The sequence below is a fragment of the Lissotriton helveticus genome, chromosome 8 (genome assembly GCF_964261635.1).
Source record: "Lissotriton helveticus chromosome 8, aLisHel1.1, whole genome shotgun sequence".
Classification (NCBI taxonomy): Eukaryota; Metazoa; Chordata; class Amphibia; order Caudata; family Salamandridae; genus Lissotriton; species Lissotriton helveticus.
In genome coordinates, this window is record NC_136069.1 from 322,860,921 (window position 1) to 322,879,075 (window position 18,155).

Sequence of the window (18,155 nt, forward strand, 5' to 3'; positions counted from 1 at the left end):
TTTGATTGAAACGTGCTTTGTGGGAAGTCTGCTTGTACGTTCTTAGTAAAAGTGTACATTGTTGGGACGACTGCATGCAGTTTAAGTTACCCGGTTTATTACGTGTGATTGCAGTTTCCAAACTTACTACGGGTTTGGGTGAAGGGCAGTGTGGATGCCTATTCGGTGGTATGAAGTGGTGGTCCACACTTACTATGGTGTTTCACCATTCCTTTTATTTTTGCAATTGTTTTGATGGTTTGCTACCGCGCCCTGTGGTCGGTCCCCTTCATACTACTTTTATGTTAGCCTGGCGAGCTGGCATGTTTTGTGGTATCAGGGTTTGGATTGAGGTTTTGTGTTGTGGGAGAGTTTGTGTTTTGTTAGGGTTAGGAAGTGAGATGATGTATGTGAGTGTATTCTTATTACCTTTTACTGTGGTTGTGTATGCAAGTATTATTTTATGAAGTGTTGTGAAAATTGCATTCCATATTTTCAGTCTTTGTATGCACTTTTGCAATTATTGTGTTACGACATGTCCAAAAGGTTTTCCACCTATTATTTTCATGCATTCACATTGGTTCTTATTGCTACATTGTATACATGCATGCAAGAGTTCTAATGTTTTTCTTTCAAGAGTTATAATGTTATTCTGAAAGGAGATCTGTTATACCTGCTGCTAAGCCAGTGTGACTGTGGTGGTGGAATGTTGGTGTGTGAGGATGCTGTGGAATGTTGGTGAGTGAGAGAGTCAATTGGACGATGGGCTTAGCAGCAGGAAGGCTGCTCCTGGTGGGGCGCTTCATAACATCTTACCTAATAAACCTACTTGTCTCATTTACCTTGGAACTGGGCGTGCTTTCTTCTACAACAGTACTGATAAATGTTTTACACGTTTCTCCTAAGTTAAGCCTCTCTGCTCCATGCAACAGCTACCAAGAAACAAGTTCAGGTTTAAAATATTGAGAGCTAATAGGACCTGAAAAGGAATAGTGCAATTATTGTTCGATTAATAATTCACTTACTCGCACTACTGAAGCAGGACCAAAGCTGATTTATACATGGCTGGCCTTAGTCTGAAGTAACTCAGTGGGTGAAAATGATGCACTGAACTGCAGACCTAGTGATTATTGGCTGAGACTTTGCACCATTTTTTAAACAGTTTCTAGTCTATTGTTTAGGTGCTACGGTAAGCATACGTTAATAATGATAACGGCCAATGATATAGGAACATTCATATTTCACATTTAGCTTGATGCCTCAATAGAAGTTATTTACTTGATATAATACAGAAAAGGCAACTTAATATCATTACAAATATGTGTTTGAATAAAGCTTTACATAACTATGTGGCACTAAATGGAAAACTGACTCATCACATAAAAATATATAGTGCTAAATATTGATAAGTACAGCTTATGTGAAATGACTGGACACTTTAGCAGCAACTCTTTCTCAGAGGGCAATACAAAAACATATTTCTTTAATTAAAATACAATATGGCACATATTACAGCATTAATAATAACATGGTCTAATATCCAGAAGCAATACGAGTTTAAAAAAACCGAAAACGCTACCCATTAACATACATTGGTAGTTAATGATTCCCAAAGCTTTTTGCATGCTTTAACATTTCATTGTTATCAATAGACAATGCAACTAGGAGGGGGAAGGGAACTTCCTCCCCCAAAGCATCATGATGTTTTTGTATTTCTTTACAGTTTACTCATCTATTAATGTATCAATTCACTGTGTTCTTGAAAAAATACTCTATTGTAATTATGGCAAATATACAGTTTCTTCTAAATAATAGAAGCTTAAAACATACAATGGCACCAAAAAATAAGATTCTGCTATTTACGATAGGTATGTACATAATTTCAATACAATTATACACAAAACATTTTCGAGGCTCACAATAATTACAAACATAAAGGTGTGTAACCCAAAACGTGACATCCAAAATGACATAGTGCAGACAACGAAGGATGTTAGCACCTTTTAACATACGTCTAGCATAAAAGATGTTAGCCTTCTGCTTTTAAGAAAACAGACAAATAAACAGTGCATTAATTTGTGGCATCTGTACATGAGCAAATGATAAACATGCGCAGATTGCATTCTAAAGGTCTGAGGTTTGAATGCAGTCATCAATGGCAATGTTGTTCTGTATGCTTAACACCAAGCAAATTTAGATTAGGTTAAATGGTTCAGTAAAGGAACACATGGCAGTCTCACAGAAAACAAACAATACGAAATCTTATGTACATTGTTGCTGAACTCACAGAAACAATCACAAATAAATTGTGTTTATTGTAAATCAAGTGACTTTAAAATATTTAAAATGTATACCCCTACATTCATCAGGATATAAAATCGATTTTAAAAAAATGCAGCAAACTCAATCAGATCCAGCTGATAGGAAATTGCACAATACGATATCAATGAATATGTAAGCTTACCCTCGACCATACTTGATTTATAGATTTCTTGATTAGTCAATTGACCTATGCATTAATAGTAGGTTACAGGCGTGTAATCAGGAACAATCCATACTAAATTGGGCCCTTAAAATAACATATCTTAACTGCCCCCCTAATAAGAAGAGAATCACACAGAACTGTAACTTTTGTCTAACCTAAGAAACGCTTTGGTTACATAAAGTGCAGCTGAATAAGACATGGTTCTCAAAACCACTATATGTAAAGCAATTAATCTGCAGCTCATCATCATCAATATGTTAAATTATTCACATTTTACTTTATGTTTTAAGGCTCAGTAGAAATGATTGCTTGAAAGAATTCCAACAAAAGGCATTTTCGTACCGTTAAAAAATATGTGCCTCAATTCTTCTTTGTATGGCTATGTTGGTTGCAAACGTTATATATACAGTAACATAATTTATAGAGGAGTCCAAATTAGACATCCCTTTTTGTGATTCATCACATTGTCATATTGCACTTTTTAGATAATGTACACTGGCCTTTGAATGAAATAATGACACCTGAAGTTTTAGTGAGACACCAGTGATGCTAAAGGATGTCTAAATGGAATCACTGCTAGGCTATGCAGTTGCCATTGAAATATATTGAAGAGATAATTCTATTGGTTCAAAAAATCTTATACTTTACTCTGTATAAAATTCTCAAGCTTAATTATGATGCAAGCAGTGCACTCCATCACTCTCATTGCCACTTCTGAAGTGAACCGATCATTTGGAATTTGTGGAAAAGGGAGCATGTCTGGGTAGCGAGTTTTCAAACTGTCCACCCCATAGGCCTCTAATGTGTGGACATCATTAGCAAGGCCTTCAAGTTGCTTACTATATTCCTCTATTTTCTGGGCAAGTGCAGCTGGCTTGACATCTTTGTCAGACTTCCCCCGGACAGAATAGTCTGCTGCAATTAAAGCTAACTTGGTGGACAGGTAGCATTTAAAGCACACCCATTCATTGGCATTTTTATGAAGGTCATTTCGAGCAGCAGAAAAGTTTGCACGAGCTTGGCGCAACCATCGGCGGGCCTCAACTGGATTACCAACTGACTTGAATGTGGGTGGAACAAAGAACCGGTCTGAGTGTTGGAATCCTGTGGAAGTATATGCTTCTTTGTACTGCTGCCTTTCAGACTTATGGCTTGTTGCCTCTTGATTCCAAGAGGAATAGAATCTTTGAAAAGAAAATTTATCTGATTGATAGCGAGCAGAGGATGTTGGAAAAGTTCTTCTGGATGTTCTATCTACATTTTGATCTAAAAAGGCCTGTTTTTCTAGTCTGTTAATTTCATTTTGAAGATGCTTAAAAACTTCATTTGCAATTTCCAAGTTATCAGCATTTTTGTCCGGATGCCACTTTAGGTACAACCGTCGTATAATCTTTTTCCTCTCTGATTCAGGAAGCCGCCATGCCTGCTCCATTACTGATGTTACTTCCCTTAGTATTTCTGGTAATAAACTCTTCTTAATTTTCTTAGGTGAGTTGCGTTTTGCAGATGTCGTCTTTTGGCTTTCTTTGCCAGGGAAAGAAGGAGGAACAGTTCTGGGACCTGGAATGGGATAGTCTGTAGGGCTTGTTGGAGTAGAAGGTGCACTGTCTTTGCTTTGGGTGCTTTCATCAGGGCGTGAAAACTTGTACAAGTCAAGAGAACTTACAATCTTGTACTCACTATATCCAATGTCAATCTGGTAAAATTTGCCTAAAAAGCTTGAGTTGTCCTCCTCCTCCTTTTCCACTTCTTGAACAATTATAGCATATGTGTATGTTGGTTGATAGGAACCATAGATGTCACCACCTTCTGCATCAAGAAGATACCCAACATATTCTCCGGGGTAAAACACATTCATTGGATCCATTAAAAGAGTGTAGTGTATTTCGGCTGGAATTGGAGTGCCTGCCATAGGGAGTTCCAGTTTTGATGGTTCTACTGAAGAATCATACTTCACTCCTAAGCTGTCAAGCTTGTCACTGATTCTGTAGATATCATTGCAGCCTAACATGGCAATTAAATAAGAGGTGTCAGAAATCAGGTTGTCTGTGGCAGATTTCAGTGTCATTGCTAGTGCCAACAAGAAATTAATGTCTTTACTATCGGAGTGTTGTATGTAAAGTAATATCACTGCATGTCCATATCTCTTTAAAAAGGCAAGTGTTTCACTTTTGCTATGTGGAATAGGATTAAACCCCTTAACTCTTAATGTGGTTTGCAACTTTTCAAAGCAGGATACCTTCAGTCCTTCACGCAATGCTTTGCAAAGTCGAACAGCCTTTTCCTCATTTGCTAGGAAAGCATTGTCATTCTCATGTTTCATAATTCTAACAAGTCCAGTGAGAAACTGGTCAGAAGATAGGAGCAGCTGCAACCGCCCCTGCAAGGAACATAATGCCCCAAACTGGCATGTTCTTGGACTTTCTTCGTCCAACTGCTCTTCAAGGATACTGCTGAGCAACCGGGCCCTCAGTTTCTGAGGAAGAAGCATTATGAGTTTGGTGTGAAAACCATGATCTTTTCCTAAGTAGCACTGACTGAGATCTACTAGCATTTGAACACCGATATTACCCTGTATTCTACTTTTGTAATGTGGGGCATCATCGAAAACTAAGATGCTTGACTTTACCAACCTCCCATCTTGACTTGGCAAATAAAGAGCTAAGTCTCGTACATTATCAAGATCATTCCTAACTTTCACAGACTCATTCTGAAGACTTTTAAAAAGGCCAGAGACAACTCTTTTAACTGTGCGCATTTCATTGGGATCTAGCTGCTTTCCATCTGAGCTCTTGAATATGCGACTGAGAACTTCAACATATTGCTTTGTGGCCACCACATCTTCTGTACCTAAAAGTTTAAATAACTGATGGAAGGTTCCAAGTTCTAAAGGTAACTTGTATAAGTAAGGTTTAAAGTCAGACTCATATTCTAGATTAATGACAACCTCTTCAGGCTTAAGAAGTTTCCACCCATCCTCTACCATCACAAAAGCAACGCCTCGTAGCTGGAATCGGAACTCCCTTTTTTCTGTGTTAAGAAACTCATAGATGCTACGAAGAACCTTCAACCTAGTTTTTACCATGTCATCATCAAGAGTTGTTACACTGCATACATTCCTGCAATTGGTCAGAACTTTGTCCAAAGAAGGCTCCACATTAACATTAAGCATACTTAACACTTGTTCAAGCTGTTCTTGAGCACCAAGGGTACTTCCTTCCTGTTCTTTAATTGTTAGAGGAGTTGCCTTCTCTGGTAGAATAGGACAAGATGTCCACAGCAGTTGCAACACATCAGTCTGCTTAAATTTTGGATTCACTTGGGAGCCACTGAACCGTATGAGAGGAAGCGTTCCATTCACCTCCTGATATTGAGGATGGAACCTGACAAGCTCTGAAGGCGCCCGCTCAGAGCACAGGAAAGGAATGCTAGATAGCTCTCGTAGAAAGTTTCCTGACAGTAGATCCGCTCTTTCCTGAAATATGTGATAAAGAAGAACATCAATGGTGGAATGGAGTTTCTCACTGGACCACTTTTCTGTGTTGGCTTTCATACTGATCTCTTTGGCAAACTGTAGAATTTGATGTTGTGAGAGCGCATGTTTAAGGCCTATATTTCGTAAAAAGGTAACCCAGGATGCCATAAATGCGGCCTGATTCTTTGGTTTTACTGCTTGTTCCAAACTTTTGAAAAAGTCTTGAGGTATGAACAATTTCCCAGGAAGCATGACTTCAAATACCTTTACAGTTCTGTCATAAAATTGCCTAGCAGGTTTAAGTCTTTTATCTACATCATAAATTATAGGAAGACCTTCAAGCTTTTCAAAGAGTTGTTCTTTAATGCTCGATGATTCATCTGCATTACTCAGACTGTTCTTTAAATAAATTAGATGCTCCAATTTTGCACTGTAGGAGAGACTTTCAAACTTGGGCAAAAGGTGTTTGGAATATACTTCAAGATCGTCTATAGGTAAGCAACCCAATGCACTGTACAAGTCCTTGAGGTTGATCTTTTCTTCTAGAAAGGCAGATGAAGAAGAAACAGACCACTTTTCTACCTCCACAGAAGGGATACTCTTTGTGAGAACATAGCATGCACTACATTTAGAAATGCTGATGTAGCGACCACTTATTGCTTTGAAACATGGAAGAGATTTTAGAACTGTTAGGTCATCCTGGGACATCAAATTATTCAAATGGCAATTAAAATACATTAAAAGTGCTTCAAAATCACTCGCCGCTAACTTTTCAGTTCTAAATGTTGAGGTTTGTATCATGTGCTGTATAGCTTTGAGGATGCTGGAAGGATTTTCGATGTTTGCAGTATGGCCTGCCAGCATAGGCATCAAAATATTGTCCTTGGAGCAAATTTTATTTATTGCTAGTTGAATGCAACCTGTTTTCATTAAGGTGTGGAAGACTTTATCACTTTGAGCATTAGGAAAGATTGATATGTGCATAAGGCTGAGAGGCAGCAAAACATCACACTCAGGGACAATAATCTGATTGGAAGACACCGTGAATTTAGTACCAGGAAGCAACGCCCAATCCTTCAAAATGTCTATCACCATATCAAATGTTAATGCCTCCTCTGCCTGATCTTCTTTAACATTTACAGATTCACTAACAAAATGCCAGGCACTTTTAAGCCAAGACTCACTTGCAAAATTCTCTTTCCATCGAACACAAACTTTGCTTTTGCATTCTCTTGGCAACACTGCTGACAGTAAATCAGCAAAACTTGTCACATCAAAAACTTTAGCAACACCACTTGCAAGTAAAAGGTTACTGTATCTAAGGAACAGTGTGTTCATAAAAAGATCCTTGCGTGATGGAACCAATTCATGGTATGTTGTTAGAAACTTTGGCTTCTTTGGATCAAAAACTTGTAAAACACTGTCCAATGTAATAAGTAGTGGTAGTCCCTCAATCTGAATTTCACTTTCTTCAGCATCCTTAAAGCAATAGTCAACCAGAAGTTTTAAGCTATGGAACAGTTTGAGGTTGGTCTGCTGAAGACGACAAGGAAGTTTTCCAATATTACAGCTAGTGTCGGCTGAAGAAAAAGTCATAAGAAAAGTTCGGACGTCTGAAGGACTTGTGTAGCTGACTGGAATACCTGAATCCACCAAGCAGTGGTAAAGGTTTGCAGTCTCATCGCAATAATACACCAAATTGAAACCGACCTCCAGAAGCAGGTGTTTTAGTCTGTACACATTTTCTGCAACAGTCTTTCGAGTTGTAATGTTGTACTCGACGTTCTTCAAGTGTTGCAATTCATCCTGCAGTAGATTGTCAAAGAATGGCCTTCCCTTGGTCGTGGTGGAGGTATTTACCCAGGTAATGATTATAGCTGACTGTAATTCAGAACCATCAATGTTTGGTGCTCGCACAACCGGCAGAAGACGTTTCATATCTTCATGAATGCAACTGTAAATTGCTTTTACTAGGCAATACCAGTCAGGCTGGAGATCAAGTCTGTTTACAGGGAAGAAGGATAAAAACTTTTTCAGAGTGTCTTTGACAACATGGATTGGTGTATTGTGCAACACTGTCACAGTAGGGTCAGAACCAGGAAAATAACGTTTTCTTATTTGTGCCAACAATTCCACATACGCTGGCGCTATCAACGCTATCATTAAGTTATTGTTCCAATCACTTCGTACACCCACTCCATCATCGTCACGCCACAGATTTCGCCTTGCAGAATCTAGAGCGAAGTGCCCATTGACATGGAAAGGAAGTCCAGTTTCTAAAGTGAGAGGCAGGAAGCAGAATGCTCTGTGAGGTTTTTTGTAGTTATGGGTAATGCAAGCGGCGACTCCCCCACGTGGAAAGAGTGTAATGTCCTTGTTCTTATGTGCTGAAACAACACTCTTGGAAACCTTTTCCATATTAGAAAAGCCTGATCTGTTACAAATCAGCCATGTTGTAAGATTACCCTCAGAGTCTTCAATGTCCATGGTGTATGTAATCTGCTGAACTGAAATATCCTTCAACATTTTCTTTTTAGTTACACTTTCAATGACAGAGGCATGGAATTGCTTACGTTTGAGACGATCACCATCTGTGATTTTAGCCCTCACAGAATACAGTACATTAAGAACCCCTGTCGTTTTCTCAATTTCACATATTGAAATTTTCTCCATATGATTTAAAAACATTAACAGTTCTGCTCCATCTGTACGCAGTTTATCCAGCAAATTTTGCACCATTCTGTCGGAAGCAGGAACTGTTGAAATTTCAGATTGCTTTGCCATTTCTGAATTACGCAGTGGAAACCTGAACATAGTTGTTTTTCCAAGTTTGAAATATTTTCCTAGATAGAGATCAAGGACATCAGAGAACTGTGTTTTAAAATCTGCATCTAAATCCCTAAACATGCGGCCAGGACTTACTGTTGTTGCACCTGGTGCGTATCTTGCGTGTGGATCAAATATGCAGAGGATATCATTGCAGGAAATAAAAGACGGGCAGTCTGTAATGTGGTAAACAGAATTAAATCCTATACCGTACTGCCCGGTTTTGCAAGGATTTGCTTCTTTGGTGCCCCTCCCTAGGTTTTGAATGCCTCTAATATCATCTTCTGTGAATGGCTGGTTGTTGTACACACAAAGCGCAGGCCCCTGAAGTGGAGCCCACTTTTCATCAAAGATTCGGTCAACTGGATGGTATCTTGGATCAAACACAAAACAGATTTCAGTAGCTTTGGCATCATCTGCATTTTGAAGAAGCTCTTTTAACATCTCTTTTTCTGATGGATAAGCATTGAGGATACTTTTTATTCTACTGGTCAGTTTTTCTTTTTGACCAAATTCTGTCCCAAGCGAGGTAAAATGAATGTTTGATGCGTATCGTTCTAACGCCTTGTGTCGCTTAGGTATGGCTCCTAGTTTTACTGCTACCTCCCTTGGTATATCAGCATGACAGTATTTCACTGTTGAGTCTTTCACTTTAATCCAAGGACAATCATTGTAACACAACGCCTTAGCAGGAAGCATAGCAAGGTTTGTATCTGGCAACAATATGTCACTATATTTGCTCTCACAAAATTCTTGTGACTTCTCCCTTATAAGGCCCCATATGCCCTCACTTATTATTCGTCTACAGAGCTGAAAGTTATTTTCTGTTAGCTGTTTGTTTCCACTGTCTTCCTTTATTGATTCAAGGACTAATGCAAAATCATCTACTGCAAAAGTGAGTTTTACACCAACACATTCAAAAAGTTCCCGGAAATTATTTTTGTATTTATTAGGAAGTGGGTAGATGTAAGGTGCTGCATCAAAATTCAAGTGGAAAGAAACCTTTGCTGGATCAACATATGTATTTTCAACCAGAATGAAACTGCAATTTTTGAGCTCAGTCATGATTTCTGCCTTGTTGGTATCATTTTGGAGCATTGCTTCATGAAGGAACTTGTAGCAAGCATTTGTGATATTCTCCTGGTACAAGGTAATATCATCACAATACTTTGAAACTTCTTTTAACTGGTTTATCACAAGGTGAATAGGTGGCTTTCTAATCAGACCTAAGAAATCTTTCACAGCTAATGATATGGATCCACAGCCTTTAAAGGAAGGAGAGCTTTCATTGAGAACTGTGTTTAAAAGGCAAACAACGTCTTGGTGCTCAGCAATGTAAAGTTCAGCTGGTGAAAACATAGTCTCCGTCTTGTAGTCACTACCCTTCCAATGTAAAGAGAATCCTGCTGGTTTTGTGACAAAAGGGAGAAATTTAAGATTGTGGCATTTTGCAGAATATTCCTTAGCACTTGAGTCCCTGCACTTCAATTTTTCATCAATCAGGCTTAATATAACATTGCTTCTTTGGCAAGCTGCATAATGGTCGGTATCATTAATGCAAGAAATTGATTCCATACGTTCTATTAAATCTTCCCACATAATGTCATCTTTTACCATACCAAGCTGAGTAATCTTGATCAAGATAACTGGATTGAGATAGTTCTGATATGTGCCAAAGGGAAAGCGTCCATCTTCACTACAATACAACTTTGAAACTCTACCTTCAGGGTGGATTAGTCTTGAAGGTGTAACAAGGGGGTGCTCCTTCAAAGAACAAGGAATGCATGGAGTAACTCGAAGGATTTCTGAGAACTCTTCAATTCTTTCATTGAGCACATAAAGCATTAAAGGGTCACGCAGCTCTGCTTCAATTTCTTCAATATGGGGAAAAAACACTTCAGTAAAAAACTGATTCTCTGAGAATGTGTTTTCAAGAAGTATATCTTTACAGCCAGCTTGTTCAAACCCAGATTTTATCCAAGATGGAAGTTCCACTGCACAGAGGTTCTTCAAACCTGTCACTTTAAGATATTTCTGAAAGATCTTAAAGGCAGGAGGGCCAATGTCTTGCCTCAGAAGTAACATATCATCTAGAAACCTTACATTTTTCATGGACACCCAAGAAGATCCATCAGAAAACACTTTCAGACGTTCTTTGCTTTTCACTTTAGCTATGTCTTCATAAATTCCTTGACATATAACAGAAAAATCATCATGCACATTATCAGGATCAGGCCATACAGCATAGTAGTTATAGTCAAACAACTCATTATTGATTGACATGTCTCGCAAAACATAAAGTGCTTCTAAGTAAGCTCGTACAATAACATGTCGCATGAAGACAGCATTCCATCTGCCCTTTGTGTCGGTTTTCCAAATTTCTTTCCGATTTGAAGTAACAGCAAAACATCCATTGATATGAAGAGGTAGGCCTGTTTTTATTCTTAGCGGTAAATAGCAAAACACCTCCCCAATGGTACCACAGTTAGACTTCACCATCCATTTTCCATCCTCAGTTTCTGAAAGCATAATGCCTACTGAGCCACAAGGTACAAGCCCCAACCGTTTACCACTTTCACTTAATGAAAATCTTAAAGCTTCACCAGTGTCCATGCATGAGCACAACAGCCATGTTGTTGAATCAACTGTTTTTTGTGGTAGTTCATCTGTTGCTCTTTTATTTTGCCCAGACTTAGCCATTTCAAAAATGTTAGCAGGGTCATCTTCTGGACCTCTAAAAAGTGGAGAATGAAGATCAGCAATTCGCCTAAACACATGATGGAACTCTTCAACTACAATCTGTAATATGCATGAGGACTTTGGTGCTTCAGTGGGGAGTTTTTTACTGTTGCTACAATTTTTCATGAGTTTTGCAGCCTCTTTGAGGATACTCTGAGGTGAAGTCAGAACTTTGGAGACGCACAGTTTTTTCTTAATGGTGACTGCATCTTGTGCTAAAGTAGGATTGGCTTCTTCTGGTTTCAAATACTTTAAAACCATTGCATTCACATTTTGAGTGAAGAGTATTAGCCTATGCCCACATATGCTAAACTCATCAACAAGAGAATAAATATCTGCTGTATTGTAATTAATGTTACTTACTTCACTCAGTTTTGCTTCTTGCTGGGTTCTAAAGGAAAGTCTAAAAAGGGTGCCTTTGTAACTGTATGGTGATTCAACTGTTAAAGGTAGCTGACATTGAAAAACATCTATGAATGGTTTAAACTGATTTGGAAATTTGCGCAGTCTTTTCTGTTGTTTACTCCAATTTATCTTGATACCTGGATTAGACTTGTCGCGAATATGTTTGCTGATATGATTAATGTTTGGGTCAAACATAATCATGAATTCTCTGCTCATGATGATGGGGATATCAGTTATGTGATATACAGAGTTAAATCCTAGTCCAAATTTCCCTACTTTGTCAACTTCACTTCTTTTTATGGATTCTCCTAACCGAGTAATATTTAAGAAATCTGAGTCTGTGAATTCTGAGTTGTTGAATGACCACAATGCAGGCCCATGACAGGCTGCCATACCTGGATCCAACAAATTTTCTCTTATGTCCATATTTTTTCTCATATCAATCAGAAAGTTGCATTCTGTTGCAGAGGCATCGTCTGCATTTTGCAGTAACTCTTTAAATATATCCGAAACAGAGGGATATTCTTCTAAAATGTTTTTGATTCTTACAGTAAGTGGTTCTCTTTGGCCTGACTGCTCAAAGCCCATGTTTTCAGGATTAATAAGCCTCGTACTGAGACAAGGCACATTTAGCCATTCTGCAGTCTTCATAGGTATGTCTTCATGCACTAAAATGATTGGCTCCACAGAATCCTCAAGCAAATCGTTGAGGTCGTCTACTTTGATATCACAATAGCAGCACTCTTCAATGGGTCGCATCACTAGTTTCGAAGGGTTTTTGCTACAATGTATAGGCATGGGTATATCACAGTCTGCAGTAAGCTGACTGCTATACATCCATCGTATAATATTCAGCATCAAGTGAAGATTTTGCTTGCTTTCGTCTTCATTCATTTTCTGTTTACTCCTCTTGTATATTTCTTTAATGACAGTAAAAATATGTTCTGGGGTCAGTTGATCAATCGAGCCACACAACCTGAACAACTTATGGAATTTGGCCATAGTTTTTGGTAAGCTGTGTAGGTAAGGCTGGAGATCAAGGTCATGTATGGAATGTATGACTGCTTGCATGGGTGAACAAAATGTGGTACCCGTCCACACCCAGGCAAATGTCAATGTCTTAAAATGGTCTTTACCTTTTTCTAAATGATCTTGCATGAAACTATAAATTTCAAGTAATATATGTTGAAATTGGTAATAGTCCTCATTATTAAATGTTTTAGAGCAATTCCAGTCTACTACAACCTTTAAATGTTTCAGAACTGAATCTATTGTAGGTTCTAAGGAGATACCGAGAGCCCTTTCTATATCTCCAATTACATTATCTACTAGAGGGACTGATGAGCCTACTAACACAGCATGAGATAAATCAGTCATTTCTGGGGGACTGCATAGCTTACACTCATCCCCCTTCCAGACTAAAGAGCTTGGATAATTTGGAGGCCTCTCTTTGCTGGCTGGAATCCACTTAATTTTTTTTAGAGCTGCCCTCGTTTCAGGTAATTGTACAAGTGCAGGGTCTTTGTTCAAAACAGTTAACAGAGTTCTGGCTTTTCTGAGAAGGATGTCATGGTTTGAGTTGGACTTGTTCTGCAAATATTCAATTTTCTTTGCTACTTGCACAATGTCTTTTTCATTGAGGTGGGTTTCACTCTTTAGGCCAATTTGCCTAAGAGAATGAAGAACATCTGATGAAGACCTAAAGGCTTGAGGTGGAAAACTTATTTCTTCTTCCGTTAAAAATAGATTCTGAAGTACTTCTATTTCAGGGTCAAAGAGCTGATTTGCGGACACTGAATTCCCTTGGAAACATGGGATACATTTCAATGGCATTAACCAGTCCACCACAGCAGTTGTTTCATTTTTTAGAAAGGACAAGTTTTCAAGCACCCATACCATCAATTGTGTTGTTTCAACAGAGGAATAAAATCCCTTTTCAACATCTTGGAACATTAATTGGAGGCAGTCTGTACTCTTTAGCTGCTCCACTTTCAACGTGTTTGCCAAGCGAATTGTAGCCTCATCCCCACCATCAATTATTGGAATAGAAAGTCGTAATCCTGGGGGAAGTTTGGCAGTATGATGTAAAACTTTGCAACCCCTCAAAACTATAAAAGAAGTCTTCATTTCATCAGATGTTGCATATCTTCGAAATATTAGTAATTCCTGAATAGTTGTCTTCTCTTTCTCACCAACATCAGTTAACGTGGATAGAAATCTTCTAAGGGCATCTTTGTGTGTTGGAGGTAAGGCTGCCACTTGACTGGATAATTTTTGTAATGACATCCGATCCATTAAGTGCAAGACAGAATTTGGGGAAGGTGGATGGATATATTTTTTCAGAAGCGGATGCTGTATAGATGGATCTAAATTGTTAATGACAATACCACCCAGGGTTTCAATTATGTCAGGCAACAATTCAGGTAGCTGCACCTCAGATTCATCATAGAGAATAATTGGTGATGGGGTCCTCAGCCTCACAAGCTCGACCAAGGTCTTATCTTCCTCTAACGTTGTCTTAGGTATAAGTGGCAGGTCATCAAACAAAGCTAAATCTTCAGAAAAATGTATGTAGATAGTCTTCCAGACCATTTTAAGCCAGTCAATGGTTGGATGTTTTTTATCTTTGCAACCCGGATACCACTGTACCACCATATCCTTGCTTGGCCACACAGTATTTGAAACTTCTTTAATGAGACGTGCAAATCGTTCAGGATTCAATAGCTGCAACTGAGTGCATGGTCGTCCTATAAATGACAAAAAAACAACAGTTTCACAATTAAAAACTATATAGGAGATAATGAATAAAACACATTCATAAATTACACATGTAAGTAAAGTCTATATGTGAACAACACTGATGCTAGCATTCTACTCAAGTCTTCATTGGACTCTTCATTTCATAAAATATTTAAAGCAAGTACAGGCCTATACAAGGCCTAAGTGAACTCAAAGTGTTTGGCTGTAATACAAAATAAGAAAGAAACATTTTCTTAAGATCTGCATTACAATTTCATGGATGTTATGAACATCTACACATTTGTATCCTTCAAATGAGCATTTCTGGTTTGGCAGTGGATGCATGAATAACCTATTTAATATTGAACCAAAGCTAGGCTACTTAAAAGTCTTATATCATACACACAATGTGGGAAACACCCAAACTCTGCTGGGCACAGTTTAGATTGCATATTCAGTAACTGATTCCTTATCAAGAAGCTAAACAAGCCAGGCACAGATTGATCGTGCCATGCTTTAATAACACGTTGACTATTAATGACTTGCAATCGTTTTCATGGCAATAAGAAAGCAGTTGGTTCAGAATACAGAAACCATAAGAGCTTGATTAAGGTAAAAATTGTTTGAATTGCCCACTGATTTCATTGAACACTTACTTGCTCATTTTGATCCTGATAGGCAGTGCACCAGCCAGTAAGGTCAGTGGAAGCCATGAACCCTTCCTTTCTGGTGAAGGGCCTCTCACCAGATTATGAGATCCCCGACTGTCTGGAAGGAATCTCACTGTCTTCAGAGCAACCGCTTGTGCAGTGATAGCTTTGAAGGCACAAACGTCTGTTGAGTGGGTGGCATATTATATTGATCCCACCCTGTACACTTTTTTGTTTTTCAAAAACAAACTCTCAAAAGGGGTGTTTGTTTTTTAAAAACAAAACAAAACAAATGACCATGATCTGCATGGAGTTTTCTACCCGTGGTTTGTGGTCATTCATTGGGTTTCTGGGCAGAGGCCTATAGCAATGACCACCCTTCTTTAAACATGGTGGGGCAACCATCACTTTCACCTGGCACACTTATGACAGATGGCTGCCAGGTCAAGGGATTCCACTTATGCAGCCAGCTATGCTCAGCCGGTGGCAACCCTGTGGGTCAAGTGCGGTGTTGGGGTTGGTGGAACCCACTTCACCAAACTCTAAATAAGCCTTTATGTTATTTTCTGCAGGTTCAAGATGAAAGCTATGATTACTAATCTTGGCTAGGGCTGACCATTACATGCAACATTACACGCAACATTGTGCCCCAGGTTGGGCGCCATGTGCATGTTAGAGGTTAGTCCTGACCACACCCAGTAGACTTCTTTTTATCATGCTCACGCCGATAAGTTGGTATACCAGTGCTTGCCTAACGATCAAAGAAAGTCTATTGCATATGGCCAGGATCGATCCCTGACAAGGAACCACTACTGACAGGTCTACAGATAAAACAGTTGGTAATGACGCTGTCGAAAATAATTTTCCTGGGACCGGTTTTGGGGTATCACCCCTCATCAGCCAGGCTAGCTTGAATCTAGTGGCATAGCGATGATTTAACTCACATCTGGGCATACCCTTCCCACTTAGGGTGACTAATGCAACACAAAAAGATGATGGACAGAATGTTTACCATTCACTCCCAGTCACAGATCTGGGTTAAATCATGTTTTGCTCTAACCAATGCCTCCTCAGAAACTGCTGGAGTCCCTTGTCTGCTTTTGGTGTGAGGAGCCAACAGAATACAAGAGGCCATGAGACTTAGTTGGTGCAATTATAGAGCAATCAGGATCCGTGCTTTAATCAGACACATCAGAATCATTACTGAATCTTCAGCATTCCGAGGAGGAGGAGGGAAGTTAGTCTCAGTATGGGAGTGAGGTCATTATGTTAAATCCCTGTCTGGTAGAGATGCTCCTGGACCAGTGTTTGGGACTCTGCCTTCACCAACTAGTCATCCAAGTACAGGAATATATGGACTCCAGGCCTCCACAGTGAAGATGCCACAACTGCTAGCATTTCTGTAAACACATGTGGTGCCACTGTCAGCCCAAATGTGAGAATCACAAAATGAAAATGATGGTAGGTCCTGTGGGTTATGTGAACAGACAAATTACATATATCCTGCAGATCTCCTGAGTTCAAGGTGTATGAACATGTCTTGCCAGATCTATAGCTGTAGAAGGCAGAGATCCAGAATAGCCCTCAGGCTTCTGTCGTTCTTGGGGCCCAGGAAGTAAAGGGCATACAATCCTGTGGCCCTCTCTTCTGGAGGCATCACATCCATGACTCCTTTTTTCCGTAAGTGAAGCACTCTTCCTCCAAGATCAAGGTGTGAGTCAGCAAGCACTCTCAGGCGGTGGGTGGTCTGGCAGGGAAGACAGTAAGGGCATTGCCCCGACAGCTCTGCGGGATGACCCATTAGTTCGACATGAGTGCCCACCAACTGGTGACAAACGGGGAGGCCCCTCCACCCCCAGAAGATAGTGGCAGAGGGGAAGAACCCAAGGGTTTTAGAAGCAGCATAGCCAACAGAGGATGGTGGAAATAGATTTCCTGCTGAAGCTGTCTATAACCAGCAACAAATCTGCTAAAGAATGTGAAAAAAGCTTGTTGCCAGGGCTGCACAGCCATGGAGTAACCACAAAAGTTATTATATTGTTATTGAAACCGATGTGCGGAGAAGGCAATTGCCCTGATGTTCTTCAAGCATTCCAATTAAGAACTGACTTTCTCTTCAAATAGTCATTCTCAGTCATAACAGTAGAAGAAGGCCTTGCTCAAAAATCCAATGGAATGTAGCCAAGGATATTGTTGTTGCATGACTGCCGTGAATATTGACCATACCACATATCAGCAGAATCAAAGCAACATTTCAGTATCTATTTAGATGCATCAAGTCCATCACTCACCATGTCTGAGAATGTATTCTTCATGCTGCAGGCTGATGACCATGAATTGCTCTACTTCCCATAAAGCATGGACACAGTGGTCCAAAAGACAGGTGGCATTAGCTGTGTGTAAAGAAAGCTGCAGGTGTCAAGTGTATTCGATTATCAGTCCAGAGGAGCCATAAGACTGGTGTTTGGGTTCTGCTTTGAGACATCATTTGAATCTCCAGACTCTCTGGGTAGGATGATATAAGCGTGGATCATCCAGAACCAGCCTATGGGACCTTATAATCTACCTATGAACTGCTGGGCCTAAACTGGGTTTCTCCAAGCAGCCTTTACAGAATCTAAGTGAGCCTTGTTAAAAAGAAACAAAGGCTCCATAGAAACTGAGAACTGTTTCTCATCAAAATTGTTACCTTCACTTCAGTAGAAGGCAAAATCAGTTCCAAGGTCTCTGTGCCTTCTGAACAATTTTTATGAAAGACGCAATCTCCTACAAAGCAGAGCCAGAGGTTTGCACATTTTCCTTTCAAAGTAGTATCTGAAACACCCATGTGTGTCCATAGTTAATGCATCTGAATTGA

The 18,155-nt window shown here is 39.4% G+C and overlaps 1 protein-coding gene across 2 annotated transcripts in view; it reads right to left on the bottom strand.

The window, feature by feature from the left end:
* Positions 1 to 1,428: 1,428 nt before the first annotated feature.
* SACS (sacsin molecular chaperone) overlaps positions 1,429 to 18,155 on the bottom strand; it is a 305,612-nt gene continuing 288,885 nt past the window's right edge. For both annotated transcript variants that reach the window (XM_078657096.1, XM_078657097.1), the window contains exon 9: positions 1,429 to 14,656. In XM_078657096.1, the coding sequence (XP_078513222.1) occupies positions 3,102 to 14,656 (11,555 nt within the window). In that variant the 3' untranslated portion in view covers positions 1,429 to 3,101. The remainder of the gene's footprint in view (positions 14,657 to 18,155) is intronic.